Genomic DNA, 20109 nt, shown 5'->3' on the forward strand with positions numbered 1-20109 from the left:
CATTCATGAATTAATCTGTGACATTTTAAATATTCAGCTACCTGTTAAAACACTGAGTTTAGTTCTGGATTTCCTAAACTGATCTGCAGGACAGAGACCGTGTCCAAATAATCTATTTGTACTGAATCAGGACTCGTTTTTAGTCCAACATGTCTGATTTCATATTTATCTTCCATGTTATGAGTCTGTGCTGACATGAATATGTGTCTGTTATTTTCACACATGAATTCAGTTTAATTTACAGTTAAGTTTTATTCTTTATCCAGGTTGTGGAACTGCAGTCTGTCAGAGATCAGCTGTTCTTCTCTGGCTTCAGCTCTGAGGTCAAACCCCTCTCATCTGAGAGAACTGAATCTGAGAGACAACAACCTGCAGGACTCAGAAGTGAAGGAGCTTCTTGATCTACAGCAGAGTCCAACCTGTCGACTGAAGACTCTGAGGTCAGTAGATGGTTGGAGTCAGTCCACGCTGCTTTCATCAGTATGTTACTAAACACAGTCAGTATCACAGATCCAGGGTCTGTGCTACCAAGCAGGATTTGTGGTTATCAGGTTAACTTCAGGTTTAGTTTTTTCAGTTCTACGAAGCTCGTCCACTTCTTAACCAGGTCAATCACCATGGTAACTTCTGATGAAGGTCTAACCTGCTCCAGGTTAAGTTGGAGATCAACCCGTATAGAAGCTCCGCCCACTGACCACAGTGACTCTACACTGTTGTGTGGTGCACACTCTCCTTAAAGGGACGGATAAGAGAAGTTTAAATCAACGTCTGGTTGGTTCAGTTGATCTCTAACTCACCCAGAACATCTCAATGTCTCCAGACTCATCCTGTCCCCAAAACACCAGATGACCTCAGCTTCCTGAAGACAGGTCCATGTGTGTGTCCTCAGAGACAGTGAGACAGTGTGTGTCCTCAGAGTCTGTGTGTGTGTCGTCACAGACTGTGAGACAGTGTGTGTCCTCAGAGACAGTGAGACAGTGTGTGTCCTCAGAGTCAGTGTGTGTCCTCAGAGTCAGTGAGACAGTGTGTGTCCTCAGAGACAGTGTGTGTCCTCAGAGACAGTGAGACAGTGTGTGTCCTCAGAGACAGTGAGACAGTGTGTGTCCTCAGAGTCAGTGAGACAGTGTGTGTCTTCTTCTCTTCCACTCGTCTTGTTAGTAAACAACAGATTCAGATCTCGTGGTCTCGAGTTATTTATCTCGTTCACACGTTATTATGTCGTGGTCACGTAATATATTTTTACCAGATGCCACCAGGGGGCGCTGTAACTTACACATTGACACGATCCAGATGTTTTACCAGCTGTTCTTCCTGCATTTAGCAGCTGTGACTGAGTTTCTTTTATTCTGGATCATGTGTTTGTTCTCCTCTGATTTTTATTATAGAACAGTTTGATCCTGGTTGTGAAATATGAGGCTCTGCTGTCAGTCAAACTGTCCATGTCTGTGATTGGTCATACACTGTAAACCCCGCCCCTTTTATGTGCAGGCTCAGATCTCGATGAGGAAAACCGGAGTTAACTTAACGAGTTGATAACCAGCGTCATGTGACCACTTAGCCTGACTGTGTCTGTCAGGTTCAGTTGAGCTGATCTCAGAAAGATCTCCTGGACATGTTGAAGTGTCTTCATAGTTCAGGCCTCAGTGTTTCCTCAGTGAAGCTGTGAGAGGACAATGAGGACAGACGTCAGGATTGGACAGAGACACAGAGAGACAACAGTCGGCCAATCAGACGAGCCGCAAGCTGCTTGGGATCATGTGATTGAGTTGACGTGAAGACGACAGTTGTTGTTGTTTTCATGTGAACAGGAAATGAAGCTGGACCACAGCTGACAGCCTCACACGAGGGACAGAGACGGTGTCGTCTTCATCTGATCTGAGACAGTTTGTCCTCTCACTTCATCAGTGAAGAACTGATCAGGTGGATCTTTGTCACAGCTCTGAGATCAGTGGGACTGAAGCCTCTCCTCATCACATGGTAACCAGGAGCTCTTTATACAGAGCAGAACCTCTGCTGAGGTCCATCTGTCTCCTCTGGTCCCAGTTTGTCAGAAGCAGATGTTCATCAACACACAGTGAAACATGGCTTCACCTGTAACAGCAGTAAATCCACCTCTCAGGTGTCCACTCTGCACTTTGACATGCAGAGGACACACACTGAGCTCTTAGCGTGTTCATTCCAACACGTGAACATGAAGCAGAGAGGAAGCTGCTCCACCTCTGAACAGGACTGAAGTCCCTGCTGCTCTTTCTACTGGATGAGCTGCATCACTGACTCACAGCTGATGAAGTGAGTCTCTGTGACACTGATGTCTTCTTCTCTCAACAGGTGGGAGGGGAGGTCTGAGTTGTGGTGAGAGTGAAGAGGACAGTGTGAAGAGGACAGTGTGAAGAGGACAGTGTGTGTGGACGGAGGCTGAGTTGTGTCCTGAGGATCCAGAGGCTGAAGCAGCAGCAGCTTGTGTGTAGTCTCCAATCTACACAACCCCTAATCTGCATGTGTTTGTGAGATGAAGCCGGAGCACCTGGAGAAAACACGGGGAGAACATGCAGACTCCACACAGGAAGACCCCATCTGAACCGGATTCAAACCAGCAACCTTCCTGCCCTGATTGTGTTTATTCATATGAAGAATGTGTTTATTGAAATGACACAACACAAGCAGAATATATAAACCCTCTGTAAAGAGTCACATACAGTGTGTTTAAGTTTGTCTTTATTATTGTCCACCTTTGTCCCTCAGTGTGTCTCCATGTGTGTAGAACCACATTCTGTGTATATGTTTGTTTATGATCTTAAAGTTCCTGGGTTCACGTCACAAATTGATTTAGTTCAACACAAAGTTCAACACATTGAAATCACTTTGAGTTTAAAATCAGAGTTTTGTCTTTGACACAAAAGATCAAAACTCTGGACTTAAAAATGGGACGTTTTCATTTCTGCATCAGCTGCAGAGCGGTGGTGGCTTTTCTACTTTTGACCCACAGGTGGCGCTGCAGTATAACAGCAGCACATCCCAGTCAAAGCCTTTATATTCAGTCTATGAGTCAAACACATGGATCATTTCCTCTGTGACAAACCAGATGTAACGAGAAGAAAAACATCTCAGAGAGAAAAGTTCTGTTTCTACTTGTCTCTGCTTTAATGCTCAATAAACATCCTTCCACCGACTTCACTGGAATCATGACTCAGCTTTTCTTTCCTCTTCAAACAAACTGGTGGAAACATCTCGTCCTTGGTGCAGGTAAAAGAACAAAATCCCCAGTTTGACATAATGGAAACCAGCAGAAAAAAAGTGAATGAGACATTTACAGTATGAAGAAGAGTCGATGAAGAGCAGAGCATCTTTAAGTCTCTGAGGAAACTGTTTAATAAACATTTTACCATATTTAATAGAAAACTGACCTGAGGACGTTTTATACAAACGTAGATGAAGATTCTTGTTGTACGTTCTCGAGCACCACCTCAGAACAACCACCAGGGGGAGACTGTAGCAGCCTCTGGGAACAGCTGCATGCTGGGTAATAATTGATGGTGGGAGGTTCACAGCAGAGACAAGGGACAGAAAGTGTCTGAGAGATGATGTCCTGAAGACAGTGGCTCCTCCTTCATCTCCTCACTCCAGCATTGAGCTTTGACTGTGTCTGAGGTCATAGGTTCTTCCCATAAAATGTATAATCATATTCATATTCCTGTTTACATGCTATAACATTACGTCACGAACACAGCTGCCAAAGATTTCACTCTTTTAATGTCGTCTGTGCTTTATTACAATGATTCACCAGAAACATATCGAAAAGTAAAGTTACTAGAAAATATATAAAAACATAACAGGTGTTCAAATATAAAGGAGAATAAGTTTATGGTCGTCTTTGTTTTTTACAACATTGCAAGAGTTAAAAAATCGACTGTTGTCATATGAATTAATTATTAATGAATTAACAGGAACGCTTCCCAATAACTGACTGATTTCAGTTCATTATTCCACAAACATGTGGAGACTGTTGTTGGATGAAATGTAGAAAGTGCAGAGTGAAGAAAAGAATGATTTTACGTAAGAAAGGTCGTTTATTCAGAGTAAAATACTGATTATAATAATATGAACACCTCAATCAACACCAGACCACAGCTCCAGTGAAACTTTACACTTCCCTTTGTTTCAACACTTCTCACTACGAAGCCCGACAGGAGTTAAAAATGACTTTTCTACCTGGAAAACAAGAAACCATGACGTGTGACAAATGGGAGTGGTAACAACACCCCCCCCCCCCCCCCCCCCCCCCGACTTCTTTAATCTCTAGTCTACTGTTAGTAAAAAAAAATGCTATAAATACATCATATTTAACAAAGCGTAGAAAACAGATCAAGTATAAATAGGGAACTAACAGAAACAGATGGAGGGTTGGTGACTGTTGAAAACTGCTGCTCATGGTTTTCTCTTTATGTTTATATCTAATATCTACATCGATTACATCCAGTTCACAAAGACACCAACACGTCTATGCTCCTGTTTGTATCTGATGATGTACGAGTAGATGTCTGGAGGATTTCTCTGATTGTTGGATGACACATGGAAACTGTAGGTTGTCACAAATATGCATTTAAATCAACACTATGCAACTTTTCTAGCTGAAAGCAGCAGCTTGGTGAAAGTGAGTCTGATGTGTGAGTGTGAACAAGAGAAAGTTTCCTCCTTCTCTCCCTGAGCGTCTGTTCTCTGTGACTCTGCTGAGTGGGTTCCATCTCCTGAGAGAACAACTGACTGAGAGTCACAGACACAACCAGCTGCAGCTGAAGAGTGGAGCTGAACTGAGATCAGTTACAAACACTCTGAAGTTATTAACAACCAGAGTTTATCTCCAAGATTCAGCAGGAAACTGTGAAACATGAAGATTTGTTACAGCTGCAGCTCTTCAGGTTCAGGAAGCAGAGGATCATGGGTAATATTTCAGTTCAGTGAGAGGGACACGCGTCATCGCTCGAACACAGATTACAAACAGAGTCAATCACCACATGTGGCCGCAGGGGGCGCTGTTGGTCAATAAAAGTTGCACAGTGTTGTTAATATTCATCTATTTTATACAAACGTTTATTTTGAATCGTAGATTGTTGTCGCTGTTGTCTTTTAAAGGCAATAAGTAAACAAATGATTTATTTTTTACATCTTTACCAGAAAAGTGAATCCTAATCACAAGCTGTCAGATAAATGTGGTCCTCATCCAGGTGGAGATCAGCAGATCTACTGAAGGCCCCCAAGGCTTCCTGGAAACACTGGAGGGTCCATTGATTAGAAGGGATTTCTGATTCCTGCTCTAACGGATCTCTCCAGGATGTGCCCTCCTCTTCCTCCTCTTCCTCACTCTGTCCTTCTTCCTCTGTGGCGTCCTGGTCACTTCCTGGTGAGAAGCTGGTTCTCCAGCTGCTCCAGACGAGCAGTCATCCCAGCCAGTGGGCAGTTGATTAAGGAATAACAAACACACACATGAGTAGTTTCTGAACATCTCACAGATATTTGTCTCTTTACAAATTCAGACTTGTTGATTTTCAGCAGCAGAATAATTCAAACTCATCTCTGACGTCGAGTCAAAGAAACATCATCTAACTGGTTTATATGGATCCAGTTCCTGACACGTTCGATACCAGTTGGATGAATTTCACTGTTTCCTGATTTGTATTCATCTCCATTGAATCTGTTTTTCAATGGACAGTGTAAAACATTAATATCTGGTGTTTCTCTTCTTCCTTCTGAACGAGCACCACTCAGGTGCCTCCATGTCCTGAGCTTCTCCTTCACACATCCTTCACTCTGATGGAGCAGCTGCTGGGGACAACAGGCAGCGTTTTGAAAACATCACATGAGAAGATTCTTTTAGTTTCACATGGTCACAAACCTCAGTTCACTGTCTAACATCAGAGCAGCTGTTTGTTTCCAGATGTGTTGTAAAGGATATGTTTCTGTGTGAGCTGCTCCAGGCTGCTCATGGTGGCCTGCTGGAACTCCACCAGACTCTCACAGGCACACGGGTCCTTCACCTCGATCTCCCCCTGACTCTCCTCTGCACACACACGTCAGCACCATCATCCACATGGACGCACATGTCACCGTGTGGTCACCGCTTCTAGTTTCACTTCATGATGCCATCGTGAGTCACTTCAACTGTTTGACCTTCACTTCACCACATCTGTCTCCGTGCTGCAGTGATTGGTCACTGATCAGGAAACACTGCTGCAGTTTAAACTTGTGTTTCAGGAGTAAATCATGATTTAGCCTGAATGTTCCTGGGACCAACTGAAAAGTTACATACTTGAAAACAAAGTTAAAAACGTCTGAGTTGCTCTTCTCTTGTTTCCATGTGGAATAAGGTTCATCTATGAATCTATAGTTATTCTCCCAACTGTTATGTCGCATCTTGGCCAGTAGATGGAGCCAAACAACAAGATATTAAATTACCCTGCCGGAATTATCTTCTTCTTCTCTGGGAATGGTTTCACATTTGAATTTTTAAAAAGGGGAAGTACTTTTTACATGATTGAGTAAAATATAAAGTATGAAAAGTTGAGCTGATCAATTCAGACTTTATCCAAATTAAGACGTAAAAAATGTTGAATGTCAAAAAAGAAAATGTCTTATCACAAAGAAATGTAATTGAGATTTGATATTTGACAGTTTAACCAATAACTTCTTAATCACAGATACAACCTTTTCTGAATTGTTAATTCTATGAAATAAAATATTTTATTATTGGCCAACAGATAATAAGTGTGTGGTGTTGTGTGTTGTGTTTGTCGTGTGGCTCCTGCACATTGTGAAGACGCAGCGTCCTCAGTGGAGGATTGTACCTGGACAGACGTTCAGCTTGAGGTTCTCAGCGATGGTGCTGATGGCCGTGAAGTCGCTGGTGTAATAGAAATGTTTCTCCACGGGTTCGGACGCGATCTCACGAAGCTCCTCCTCCACAGCTTTCCCCACGCCCACAGCGTACATGGTGATGCCTGCGTACGTGCACACAGAGACCGTTCATCTGCAGCCACTCATCAACTGACAGGTCCAGAGAACAGACCGTTCATCTGCAGCCACTCATCAACTGACAGGTCCAGAGAACAGACCGTTCATCTGCAGCCACTCATCAACTGACAGGTCCAGAGAACAGACCGTTCATCTGCAGCCACTCATCAACTGACAGGTCCACAGAACAGACCGTTCATCTGCAGCCACTCATCAACTGACAGGTCCAGAGAACAGACCGTTCATCTGCAGCCACTCATCAACTGACAGGTCCACAGAACAGACCGTTCATCTGCAGCCACTCATCAACTGACAGGTCCAGAGAACAGACCGTCCATCTGCAGCCACTCATCAACTGACAGGTCCAGAGAACAGACCGTTCATCTGCAGCCACTCATCAACTGACAGGTCCAGAGAACAGACCGTTCATCTGCAGCCACTCATCAACTGACAGGTCCAGAGAACAGACCGTTCATCTGCAGCCACTCATCAACTGACAGGTCCACAGAACAGACCGTTCATCTGCAGCCACTCATCAACTGACAGGTCCAGAGAACAGACCGTTCATCTGCAGCCACTCATCAACTGACAGGTCCACAGAACAGACCGTTCATCTGCAGCCACTCATCAACTGACAGGTCCAGAGAACAGACCGTTCATCTGCAGCCACTCATCAACTGACAGGTCCAGAGAACAGACCGTTCATCTGCAGCCACTCATCAACTGACAGGTCCAGAGAACAGACCGTTCATCTGCAGCCACTCATCAACTGACAGGTCCAGAGAACAGACCGTTCATCTGCAGCCACTCATCAACTGACAGGTCCAGAGAACAGACCGTAGATCCTGCGTGGACCCTCTCACCGCTCGAGTCTTACCAGCTTCTTTGGGCATCTTGGCGAACTCGGTGATGTCGTCCTGGGAGCGTCCGTCTGTGAAGACCAGTCCGATGCGGGGGATGTTGCGGCTGGCGGGACGAGCGCCCTCGGCCTCGGAGAAACTGTTCTCCAGCATGTGCTTCAGGGCCAGACCCGTCATCGTCCCTTTCTCCATGTACTCAACCTACACAGACACAGAGATGAGTGGACAGGTTCTTGTTAGTCTCAACCCACCGGGACGTCCCCCGCTGAAACCTGAAGTAACCATATTTGGGGGGAGCAGGGGGCGGAGCTCCACCTCCACACTGGCTCCTCCTTCTGGACCTGCAGTCTACAGCTCTATGACTCTAACTGAAGTCAGGGACGTCCTGAGCAGAAGGTTCTCTTTGGATTCACCTGTTGGCGGCTCGTGAAATAAAATGTAGTGTGGACTGAGAGTTGTGTTAAAACTTTGATCTGAACTGTGTAATGATAATTCAAATGATCACACTGTCTTCACGTGGCTCCAGAATGAAAGGTGGTTCTCAGGAGGCTTTTTAATACTTACTCCACACGGAGTCTGACATGAAAACATTAAAGTGAAGATAACAAACACAGGTTCACCTTCATCACTGCAGCTTTGATCTCCTCAGCAGAGTGGTACATGTTGAGAGGAAACTCTGTCCTGACCCGGCTGGAGTACTGGACCAGACCCACTCTGGTGCCGTGAGTGGACACGTCCAGGGAGTCCACCACCTGAGACACAGGAGGAGGAGGAGGAGGAGGAGGAGGAAGAGGAGGAGGAGGTGAGGGATATTCACCTGACACACACACACACACACTGTCCTGCAGGCAGTGGCTGGTGGCTCTAATCTAAGTGGACAGAAGGAGACACTGGAGACGGAGACAGAGGACACTTCCATGTTGCTCCTCTGGAGACAGAACTTGGTGAATACAGGTTGAAGTTTGTTGCTGAACTCTCAGGTTGATCCACTTCCTGTCAGTCACAGTTCCACCTCGTCGTCGCTCCAACAAAACAAAGTGTGTAACACACGATGATGTCATCACACTGCTCATTGTCAACATGAAGAAGAACCGAACCTGGTTGACGAACTTTTTGACCAGCTCAAAGTTCTGAGGGCGGACGCTCTTGGAGCCGTCGATCAGAAGCACCAGGTCGATGTTGGCCGACTTGCAGGCTGAAGGAGAAAGAGACGGAGACTTTGCTTCAGCTCCAGGGAAACTTGAAGGAAACACTTTGTTATATTATGAGAAAAAGTCCTGTCGTCTGTTAAATGAGGAAAATGAACGACCATAATACTCCATCATAGAAAAGCCTCTGTTACATACATGCTGCTGCCATCCAGCCTGATGAGTAAACTGTCATCCAACTTAATTCTGTTGGTAAACGTTCAGGCCTGATGTCAACTTTCATTCTATCAAGCTCTACTTGATAACTTCTTTTGGTGGCATGTGTAGTTTGTAATGTGTGTGTGTGTGTGTGGTGGGTCTTTCCCAGTGATCAGTGTCCCTGCATCTGTCTCCTGCAGTGGTCCTTCATGGTCCTGCAGGAGCCCCCCCCCCCCCCCCCTCCCCCGGGCTGGGACAGACTCCATCCCTCCCTCATGCTGCAGGTGATGGAGACGGAGTGGACTCACTGCCGCAGCTCTTGCCGTCCTCCTGCAGCAGCTGCTCCTCTGGACACACACAGTAGAAGGATCCAGGAGTGTTGACACACTGGTGCTCACAGCCGTGCTGCACGCTGCTGCACAGGTCCATGTCTGCACACACACAGTTCCACAACACAAAGTTACACCTGCACAGACACACACTATGTACACACTCAGGAGTATTGTGTTACTGTGTGCACTGACTTGTGCAGGTCTTCTTGTCCTTGTTGAGTTTGAATCCTTTGTTGCAGTCGCAGGTGAAGGTGCCGGGTGCACTAATGCAGATCTGTTCACAGTCGTGTTTCCCCTCAGCACACAGGTCAATGGCTAAATGACACACACACACACACACACACACACACACACACACACACACACACACACACACACACACACACACACACACACACACACACACACACACACACACACACACACACAGCGTGTTATTTGCTGTTGTAATTACTTGTTAAAGGTTCTTGTTTGTAGTGAAAGTTGAACTGAAATGTGTGTTTTTGTTTGTTTCTGTGTCTTCAAGCATCAAATGCAAAAACCAAAACAATATATACATATATAATAAATATATTGAGTTCATTTTAAAGTTATTTCACTAGAACAAACAAAGAGAAGAACTAATCCGATGACCAGAGACTCAGCTGCACTTTAATTGATCAGTTTTTTTTAAGTTAAAACAGAAAGTCACTGAGTCGTTTACCAGCTGAGCTCAACATCACTTCTCTTCCACTTGAGAAGAAGGATACAGGAGGAAGAGTGAGTCATGTGATAGATGCACCAAGTGTGTGTTTGTTGGTGTGTGTGTGTGTGTGTGTAGAGGTGTGTGCATGCGTGTGAGGGCCTGACTGACGTGTGCAGGTCTTCTTGTCCTCGTTGAGTGTGTGTCCTTCTCTGCAGTCACAGCTGAAGACGCCCGGGGCGCTGACACAGATCTGTTCACAGTCGTGTTTCCCCTCAGCGCACAGGTCAATGGCTAAATGACACACACACACAGACACACACACAATGAGTTAAAGTGAGTGTGAGTGTGTGTGTGTGTGTGTGGTTTGAAGACATTGTTCATTTTACACTTTGATCAGAGCCTGTCCACTTCTCATTAATGCTGTTGTAGTTGAATCGAAGTGAATGGAGCTAAAATAATTACTTACAGCTAAACAAAAATACTTTTAATATATTATATTAATGATAATTAATACTAATATAATAACCCTTTGTTTTTCTTAAAGTAGGTGGAGTCAGCAGCTGATAACTGGTCATCATCACCTTTAATTCCTCGCTCACACAGAAACCAGCTCTGGTGAATCACATCACAAATACAAAACCTGCAAATGAACAATATCTGTGAAATGATTAACTGATCAATCTCTCCTGCGTCTCATTCATAACCTCTGAATGATCCTTTTCAATCAACTGTAAGATGGAAACCAGTGGACCCAGCAGGAAGGCCACAGTCCATTCTTCAGGAGGCTTCAGTTCACACAGTGGTGCTGTGGTATTTGTTTTAAATGGACGACACGATTACATGTTGTGTTGCTGCTGCTTTGAAGGTTTGTACGGCTTCATTTCCACAGGTTGTAAATCCTCCTCATCTCTTTTCTGTCAGGAAGAAGTTAAACTGCAGCTGTTGCTGTGCAGCTGAGGCTGAGGCGTCATGGATGTGTGCAGACATGTTGGCTGCGTGTGTGTTCTCATGCACACAACATGCGTGTTTGTGGGGACAGGATGCAGCCGTGAGAGAGTGAGGCTGTGGACATGCTCTTGATGTGCGGAGCCGGAGGAAGAGAGATCACCAACATGTTCCTGAACTGGTGGAAATGGCAGATTGAGTCGTGAACTGGTGGAACTGGCAGATTGAGTCGTGAACTGGTGGAACTGGCAGATTGAGTCGTGAACTGGTGGAACTGGCAGATTGAGTCGTGAACTGGTGGCGAAGACGACACACAACAAAGTCAAAGGTTCATTTTCTAGTGAAGTGAGAGAAGCAGGCGGTGACACGTGGTGGTTTCATGTCACGAGGGTCATTTCCTGTGAACGCACAACGAGCATGTTGGATTTGGAACCACACTGTTGTGTTGAACCTCGTGCACGGCTGTGAGTTCCCTGTGCACACACTGACTGACGGTTAACAGCCAATGACTTTGTAAACAAGACAGCTCCCAGAAATGAAGCCAAAACATGTGGATCGCCCCCTGGTGTCTGGCTGCAGTATGGGTCATAAATGCCTCCTCCTCCATGTTCGCAGATGGGACATGGACCAAACTAAAAACACCAGAGTAGACGTCAAATGTTTGTAAAGATGTTTCTGTCGCTTCAGGTTCTTATCACACTGATGTTTGTTCAAGTGATTCTGATCAGTAGGTTTCCTGATTGGTCGAGAGCCTGTTTCTGAGTATCTCTAGTTTTTGTACAGAGGGAGGAAGTGGAAACACTTTCTAATCAAATTCCCACAAACCTTCAGTGAGCATAGAACTGAGCAGGTAGATCTTCCTACATCACATCAGCAGTAGATCTTTAAATGAGCTGCTGCACGTCCCACAGAGTTCAGCCTCAGTGGTTGTGTTTGGTGGATTCTACTCATTCAGATCTGACCCTCGTCTCCATGAGACCGTTGTGTCCTCACCTGCCTTCACTAGCGCTCTGTGATGTCTGGTGCTTGCTCTACTCACCCTGGCAGGTCTTGCCGTCGTCCAGCAGCCTGTAGCCCTCGTGACAGCGGCAGTGATAGCCGTTGAGCACACTCACACACTCGTGATCACAACTGTGGTTCCCAAACGAACAGAAGTCGATCACTGAGGGGGGGGAAAGCAGCGGGGGCGTAAGCAGCAGAGCGAACAGCGGCACGACAAAGTGTGTGAGTTTGTGTCTATGCTCCTTGTTCCTCTCACATCTGATCCCACCCCCGACAAGTCACTGAATAAAACTCCTTCTGTTCGGCTCCATGAGGATGTGACAGCACGTCAGATCATCCAGGTTTTCACAGGTAGCAGGTAAACGTGTGTGACTGATTCTTTCATTGTGAGAAGGAACATAGCACAAACTCCCACTCAGCTTCATGAAGCAGCAGAGAAACCAGCAGCTTGAGAAGATCACAATCTGTTTCAGCATGAGTGAACATGACGTGAACACAGTGAGCTTGACAAGCGCTGTTGTTTACCTCCGACAGGACGGGTGTGTTTGTGTATCTGTTTGCTTGTCGGCAGGAAAATACTAAAGTGAGTGGGAACCAGTCTCGGTGCAGAAGAAACCAGTTCATCATGGGGCCTCCAAAGGAACTTTCACTTTCCTCAAATGTGTGAGATAATTCAACATTCTGGTCGAGACTTGATTTTATTGTGTTAAAATGTGTGTGCGTAGATTAAGACAGATTATAAGAGCTGGGCCGATATACAGGATCGTCTGTGACTCTACTGACATTCTAGTTAGAATGTTGAGTCTTTATCCATTTGAAATATTATTAAATGTATTTCAGCGTCTACATGTGTGTCTGCGCTTTCTGCCTTTGTGTTTGTGTGTGTGTGTGTGTGTGTGTGTGTGTGTTACTCACTTGAGCAGGTCCTCTTGTCGTCGTTCAGTGTGAATCCTTTGTTGCAGTCGCAGGTGAAGGAACCAGGGGAGCTGATGCAGATCTGTTCACAGTTGTGTTTCCCCTCAGCGCACAGGTCGATGGCTGAAACACACAAACACACAAACACACACGTCGAGAGGATAATTATCATTAAATGTGCGTTAAATAAAACGCCCATCTACAAACCAATCAGAGTCAAGTATAGGTAGACTCCGCCCACGTCGGTGATGACGACAGGAAGTACGTATGTCAGGAAAAATTCTTTAGTCCCTAAATTACAACATGAAACTAAAACTAACAAAACTGTGTACATTTGTGTGTGTGTGTGTCTCACCTGCACACGTCTTCCCGTCGGCCTTCAGTGTGTATCCAGGCAGACACACACAGTGGTAGGAGCCTGGTGAACTCTCACAGACGTGTTCACAGCCGTGATCTGACTCCAGACACAGATCAACACCTGCAGCAGAGACCAGGAGCTCAGATCCAGGATCAGAGGGAAATCATATGTCCCCCCTGGTTTATATAAACCCTAACCCCAACTTCATGTGTGTACTTATCAGGAAGTCCTCATCTCATAGGTTCAAAGTGGTTCATGAGCTCTACCCTCATTAGAGTTTAATTATTTGGAATCTGAAGGTCGATGGTTTTACTCCAGTAAAGTGAAGATCACACTCAACTTAAAGTTTGTTCTTTTCAATCGATGGAGATGTTGTTTCATTTCCCTGCAGTCTTACCACAGAGCTTGTCCTGGAACTGGAGTCCGAACTGGTGGATCAGGTCGAAGGACTCCACCAGGAAGACGTGGTCCTCAAACGGCGGGGACGCCATGGCCCTCAGTGATGTCATGTCGGCCCTGGCCACGCCCACAGCGTAGATCTCGATGCCTTTCTCTCTGGCCTCCGCCGCCACCTCGGCCACGCGGTCCTGAGGACGTCCATCGGTCACGATCACGACCACGTTGGGGACCTGAGGGGAAGAGAACCTCCGGGTCAGAGCTGAGCTGAGTTCAACTCACAGATGAATAAAGACATGGGGCCGATCGGTACCTTGGGCCTGTCCCCCTCCTCCGCGATGAAGGCTGCGTTCATCACGTACTTGATGGCGAGGCCCGTCATGGTGCCTTGGGCGAGGGGCACGATGTCATTGATGTTCTTCACCATCGTGTCCAGCTTGATGTGCGTCTTCAGGGAGAACTCACTGCGGACCTGCAGACCAGAGTGAGAGTCCACAGACGGAATGAGAGGCCACTCGAATTGACCAACATCACGTAATAAAGAGAAATGACAGAAAAACAAAGTGGTTTGAAGATTCCTCTGACATCAAACGGACGTTTTGTAAGAAAACAGCATCTTAAAAAGTCCAGAAACTCAATAATCTGAGTTTTCTACTTCACTTTACCTTCATTTACAGGGAAGTGCAAGTAATTCTGACTCTGAAAATCCTTCATATCTGTGACGTAATGAAACTTGTAGAAACCCTGGAAAAGTGTTTTTGTAACCGGGCATTTTTTAATCGGCTCTAAACAAAAACTGTAAAATCCAAGAAGTCTTTGACTTTTGAATAACTTTATTTAAGTTACATTGTCAAAAGAAATCCTTCATTATTCAAAATTATGTGTAACAGAAAATGTTAAAAACATTCCAGGCACACATACATCATACACCACAGATAAAATTACCAGATGTTCTGTTAAAATGTTAAAACCAGAGACTGGTTGTCCCCCAGTGAGCAAAGGACCTGTCCCCCCCCCCCCCCCCCACAGCCCTGAAACCCTCCAGATTGTCCGTAAGTGTAAAAAACGCATGTTCAACTCTCAGCCTAGCTGCCACCAAACCCCTCAGGCAGAGCAGTGGATCTGTCCAGCCTCCCCCCGCCATTTAGTTTTTTCGACTAATCCAGATTGCTATCTTGGCATTAGCAAAAATAAAATTCATTAAAACCATAGTATGTTTTTTCCTTGCAACGTACTTTGGTCCAAAAACAAAGAGTGGCAGCGAGAAGGCCTCTCCTAACCCCCCCACCCACTCCTGTAGCTGTTTAAAAGTGTCAGCTAACCTGGGACACGACACTACTAAGTGCTCCAGGGTCTCTGGCAGCGAGCAGAAAGGACACCCCCCCTCAGTGCTTGGGTCCAGGTGAGCTCTGTATCTGTTTGTAGCTAGAGCTCCGTGTATAATTCTCCACTGGATGTCTGCCATCCGTTTCTCCACAGGAGGTTTATACAGGACCCGCCAGCTGCCACTAGGGGAATAATCTGAGCCAAAAACCTCCGTCCACCTCGACTCCCTGACTCCTTCAAGAGAGCGACAGTTCAGGACCTTCACACAGCTGCAGTAGAGCTGTTTCCCTGCAGAGGGGTTGAAGGTGCCCAGTGCTGGAGTCCTGAGGGTTAGCAGTCGGCCGCTCTCTTCTCTCCACTCCTCCACTGCAGGACTCACATTCAGGACAGGAAACTGGTATTGTTCTGTTCTTGTCCACTGGTCAGCCTGGCTTTGGCTCTGGGCGAAGGTCCGAAGAGCCTGGGGCAGTGACTGCCACACCTCGTCCACGAGGCTCCGCAGCATCCTGGTGGATCTTATCCCTGTCACCGCCCCCAGCCTCTCCAGTGATGTCCGTGTCAGGTGGCCCAGCTTCACTATTCCTGCCTCCCTGAACTTGTTTTGTACTGTCGTTGATGAGGATGTGGATGTTAGGACCAGGAAACCATTGTTGAACAGTGGCTCCTCAAAGAGCCACATCCCAGGCGTGGGGTCAGGAGGCCTCGTGAAGGTGAGAGTCCTCCAGGCATCTATCACAGAGGTATAAAACTGACTGAGCCCAGTCAGTCTGTGTAGAGGAGAGTTCAGCAGGAACAGTTGTTTGTCGTACCCGAGGCCCCCGGCTCTCCAGAGCAGCAGGCGGGCCACAGCCGACCAGCACCGTGTGGATCCGTACAGCAGCCTCTGGGCGGCCTGCAGTCTGAAAGCAGCCGTCCTGGAGATGATGTCTGTCAGTCCACGACCCCCCTCTGCCACAGGGAGGTACAGCACGGACTCCCTCACCCAGTGATGGCCCGACCAGAAGAAGTCCACCAGCAGCCTCTGTAGTTGTTGCAGGAGTCCCGGTGGAGGAGTCAGCACCTGGAGTCTGTGCCACAGGGACGCTGCAACCAGGTTCTTGACTCTCAGAGTTCTTCCCCTGTAGGACAGCTGGGGTAGCAACCATTTCCATTTAGACAACTTGAGCTGCACCTTCCCCAGCACCCCCTCCCAGTTCTGCCTCTCTATCTCTTCACTGCCTAAAAACAAACCGAGGACTTTTAACCCTTTAACTCCCCATGTCAGGTTCCCAGGGAGACGGGGTACTCTCCCTGCGTCCCACTGACCAATCACACTGGCCTCGCTCTTTTCCCAGTTCACCTTGGCAGTCGTAGCCTTTGCGTACAATGCCAGACTGCCCTCTAATTCCTGTATGTCCCCCTGATCCCGGACAAGAATGTTTACGTCATCAGCATAAGCTGATATTATTATCGGGGGGGCTGTGAGGCAGCTCTGGCAGACGCAGGCCTTTCAGCCGAGTTCTGAGGCGACACAGGAGAGGTTCGATGCCCACGCTGTAGAGCTGGCCTGAGATGGGACATCCCTGCCTGATCCCTCTTTGGACTGGTACCTGTCTGCTCAGCCCTCCCCCCACCTTCACCACACAACATGTATCATTATATAATAACTTCACCCAGGACAGAAAGTGCTCCCCGACACCAAAAGCCTGCAGTGTGGCAAACAAGAATGACCGATCGACACGATCAAAGGCTTTTTCTTGGTCGATGGAAATAATGCCAATATTAATTTTATATGTTGCACACAAATCAAAAATGTCTCTCATTAAAAACAAATTGTCCTGGATTGACCTTCCTGGTACACAATAAGATTGGTCATCATTAATAAATACTTCCATAAAAACCTTGAGTCTATTTGCTAAAACCTTAGATAAAACCTTATAGTCACTGCATAGCAGAGAGACGGGTCTCCAGTTCTTCAGCAGGGTCAGATCTCCTTTCTTCGGTAGCAGTGATATTACCGCCCGTCTGCAGGAGGCTGGAAGAAGCCCTTTAGCAAATGCCTCCTTCAGGACATCCAGCAGATCCTGTCCCATACTGTTCCAGAAATGTTTTTAAAAATCTGCTGGTAATCCATCCAACCCTGGTGACTTGCCTGCAGCCATCTGAGATACAGCAGTGGTCAGCTCCTCCAGCGTGATGTCGGCACTCAGGGTGTCTCGCTCACCTGGACTCAGCTGTGGGAGGTCCTGCAGCAGCTCGGTCACAGCTTCCCCGTCACACTCCTCTGCCCCAAACAGGTCGGTATAAAACTCCACCGCGTGTCTCCTCATCTCTGCTGGTTCAGATGTAACATTCCCATCCGGCAGCCGGAGACCCACCATCTGCTTCCCCTGGGCCACGGATCTCTCTAGGTTAAAAAAGAAAGTGGTAGGTGCATCCATGTCTTTTAATTCCTGGAACCGAGCTCGGACCAGAGCTCCTTTGGCCTTCTCCTGGAGAAAGGAGTTCAGCTGCTGCCTTTTACCTTTTAATTTCTCTGTGTTGGTAGGTACGCTCTCCAGCTCCTTAATGTCTTCCTCCAACTGCTCCATCGCTCTTTTAATGTTTCTTGTAGAGTATGCAGTGTACTGCTGGCAGAAGACCTTAATCTGACCCTTGCCGACCTCCCACCACTGACCCAGGGAGGGAAACGAGTCTTTCTTGGAACACCAGTTGGCCCAGAACAGTTTAAAATTGTCACAGAAATTTAAATCATTTAAAAGCTTAACATTAAATGCCAGAAGGATCCATGCTTTCTAGCAGGAGATAAAAGTAGCTCTACTAAAACCAAATGATGGTCTGTGAAACCAACCGGGTGGATTTGACAGTTTGTCACACGTGTGATAAAAGGAGCTGATATGTAAAATCTGTCCAGCCGGGCCCCACTGACCCTGCCATCTGTTATTTTGATCCAGGTATACTGCCTGGTGGAAGGATGTTGCCTCCTCCACACGTCCACTAGATCCGCCTCCATGACTGTCTGGCCCAGAACCGAGGAGGACTGAGGATGGAGCTCCTGTCCTGTCCGGTCTAAAGTGACGTCTGTGCAGCAGTTCCAATCCCCCCCCATTATTATACACTCCCCTTGACCCACACTGTCCAACTTGTTTTTTAATAATTTAAAAAGAGTAACCCGTTCAGGACCGTGGTTTGGTGCATACACGTTGATTAGATTAAAAATAATACTGTGTATTTCCACTCTTATACTCAGAGCCCTGCCTGCCACGATCTCTGTGCTGGATAGAAAAGTCATATTTAATGAGGGAGAAAATAAAACAGCGACTCCAGCGCTCAGGTTAGAACCATGGCTGAGTACGTGCTGCCCCCCCCACCATACTCCCCAGTCTGTCTCATTCAGTGAATCACTGTGAGTCTCCTGTAAAAAGAGGACATCCAGCTTTTTTACTTAAAAAAGTTCTGACACTAAAAACCTTTTATTAGCACTTCTCCCCCCGTTCATGTTTAATGAGGCTACCTTTAATGCCATGAGAGGATAAAAAATAGAGCGTAAAAGGACAAACAGGTAAACACAGCAGAATGAAAACACCCAGTGATGAATGGTCATGGTCAATTTTATTTACAATTTTTCCTTCTCTTGGACCGTATCTTACATGGAAGACCTTTTCGTGCTGCAGTCACATGCTTCCTGAGCCTATATCTGCGTTTCTCATCCAGGACATCCGTCCCTACCTCTTTCTGGAGGGTACTGACTGTCTGGATGAACTTCTTAATGTCTGGGAAATACTCTGCCACCTCCACTGCAACCAACACCTTTCCTATTACGACCTGCTTCACCGTCACCTCGGACTCAGTAACATGCACCACGTCACTTTCTTGTGTCCCACTTCTCCACACTGAAAACACTTCATGCTTCCCGAGCTCGCGTACACCATGTAGAACTGTTCCTCATATCGAACCCGGAAAGACACGTCTAGTGTGTGGGTCTCATTTTCCAGAAACATGAAGGCTTGTCTCCGCAGAGACTGGACGTGCTTCAGCTTCAGGTCTTTGCAGCCCAGACCCACCGCGCGGAACCCACTCACGAACTTCCCGAAGCGCCGCAGCTCTCTCTCCAGAGCTTCATTGGGGATAAACGGAGGGACCCCGGACACGGTGATCCGGGTGGAAGCTACCGCTAACGGGGACACCTGAATGAACTCCTCCTCTACTGTAACCCCGCTTTCAATGAGCTTAGTGACCGAGTCTGGATCCTTAAAGAAGATCACCAGCGCCTTGTTCATCCTGGAAGCGTAGGTGATGTTCCCGTGCCCCACCTGCTCCCACACGGCCAGCAGCACCTGCTCCACTGTGGAGCTGAGCTGAGGCACCAGCCTGACTGCATGTCTCAGGGACATCGGCGGCGTCCCTACGGACGCCATCCCCGCCACGAGACACGCACAACACACAGAAAACTACACTACACGTACACAAACACTGCAAAACAATGATCATACAATAAACATACAGAAACCTGAAAAAGTTTGCACGCGCTTTCCTTCACCTCCTCTCTTCACAACTACACCTCCACCAACGAAGAAGAAGAAGAAGAAGAAGAAGGTGGTTGACGTCCTCCTGCAGGATCTTTGAGTTTGTGATGAGTCACAGCTCGTTGCTGCTGGAGAGGATTTGTGGTTCTAGTTCTAGAGAGAGGTTTTTATTCGCTTCATGAGAATGTACGTGAGTGTGTTTATCTCTAAAAGATACGCTGCTCTATAGATCTGTTAGCCTGGATGCCAGACGAACTTAGCCCCGCCCACAACATTTTTGGTCGGGCAGTTCGGTCTGGAGTCGCTCCATTGGGAAAAAATTATGGGGCGTGTTTCAACTGACCAGGAAGTAAAATTCCTCTTCGCTCAATTGGATAGACCTACAACCAATCAGAGCAACGTAGTATGTGACGTATGCTAAGCAACGCATTGTG

General features: G+C 46.8%; 3 protein-coding genes across 3 annotated transcripts in view; 2 read left to right on the top strand and 1 right to left on the bottom strand.

Moving 5' to 3' along the window:
* Positions 1-20109, top strand: part of LOC128436258 (protein NLRC5-like) — a 426728-nt gene that overhangs the window by 152377 nt on the left and 254242 nt on the right. Inside the window, 1 exon segment of the mRNA XM_053418014.1 lies at positions 267-440. Coding sequence (XP_053273989.1) covers positions 267-440 — 174 coding nt within the window.
* LOC128436267 (matrilin-4-like) lies at positions 5073-17458 on the bottom strand. Its single transcript, XM_053418032.1, has 9 exons — positions 17168-17458; positions 9736-9858; positions 9520-9642; positions 8963-9060; positions 8486-8617; positions 7883-8066; positions 6840-6992; positions 5951-6055; positions 5073-5447 (listed from the first exon to the last, which is right to left on the bottom strand). The coding sequence occupies exons 3-9, from the start codon at positions 9638-9640 to the stop codon at positions 5389-5391; spliced, it is 852 nt and encodes a 283-aa protein (XP_053274007.1). The 5' UTR covers positions 9641-9642; positions 9736-9858; positions 17168-17458; the 3' UTR covers positions 5073-5388.
* The window catches only part of LOC128436264 (semaphorin-3D), a 30331-nt gene continuing 16169 nt past the window's right edge, over positions 5948-20109 (top strand). Inside the window, exon 1 of the mRNA XM_053418029.1 lies at positions 5948-6142. Coding sequence (XP_053274004.1) covers positions 6086-6142 — 57 coding nt within the window. The 5' untranslated portion in view covers positions 5948-6085. The remainder of the gene's footprint in view (positions 6143-20109) is intronic.

This window comes from Pleuronectes platessa (genome assembly GCF_947347685.1).
Source record: "Pleuronectes platessa chromosome 2 unlocalized genomic scaffold, fPlePla1.1 SUPER_2_unloc_1, whole genome shotgun sequence".
Classification (NCBI taxonomy): domain Eukaryota; kingdom Metazoa; phylum Chordata; class Actinopteri; order Pleuronectiformes; family Pleuronectidae; genus Pleuronectes; species Pleuronectes platessa.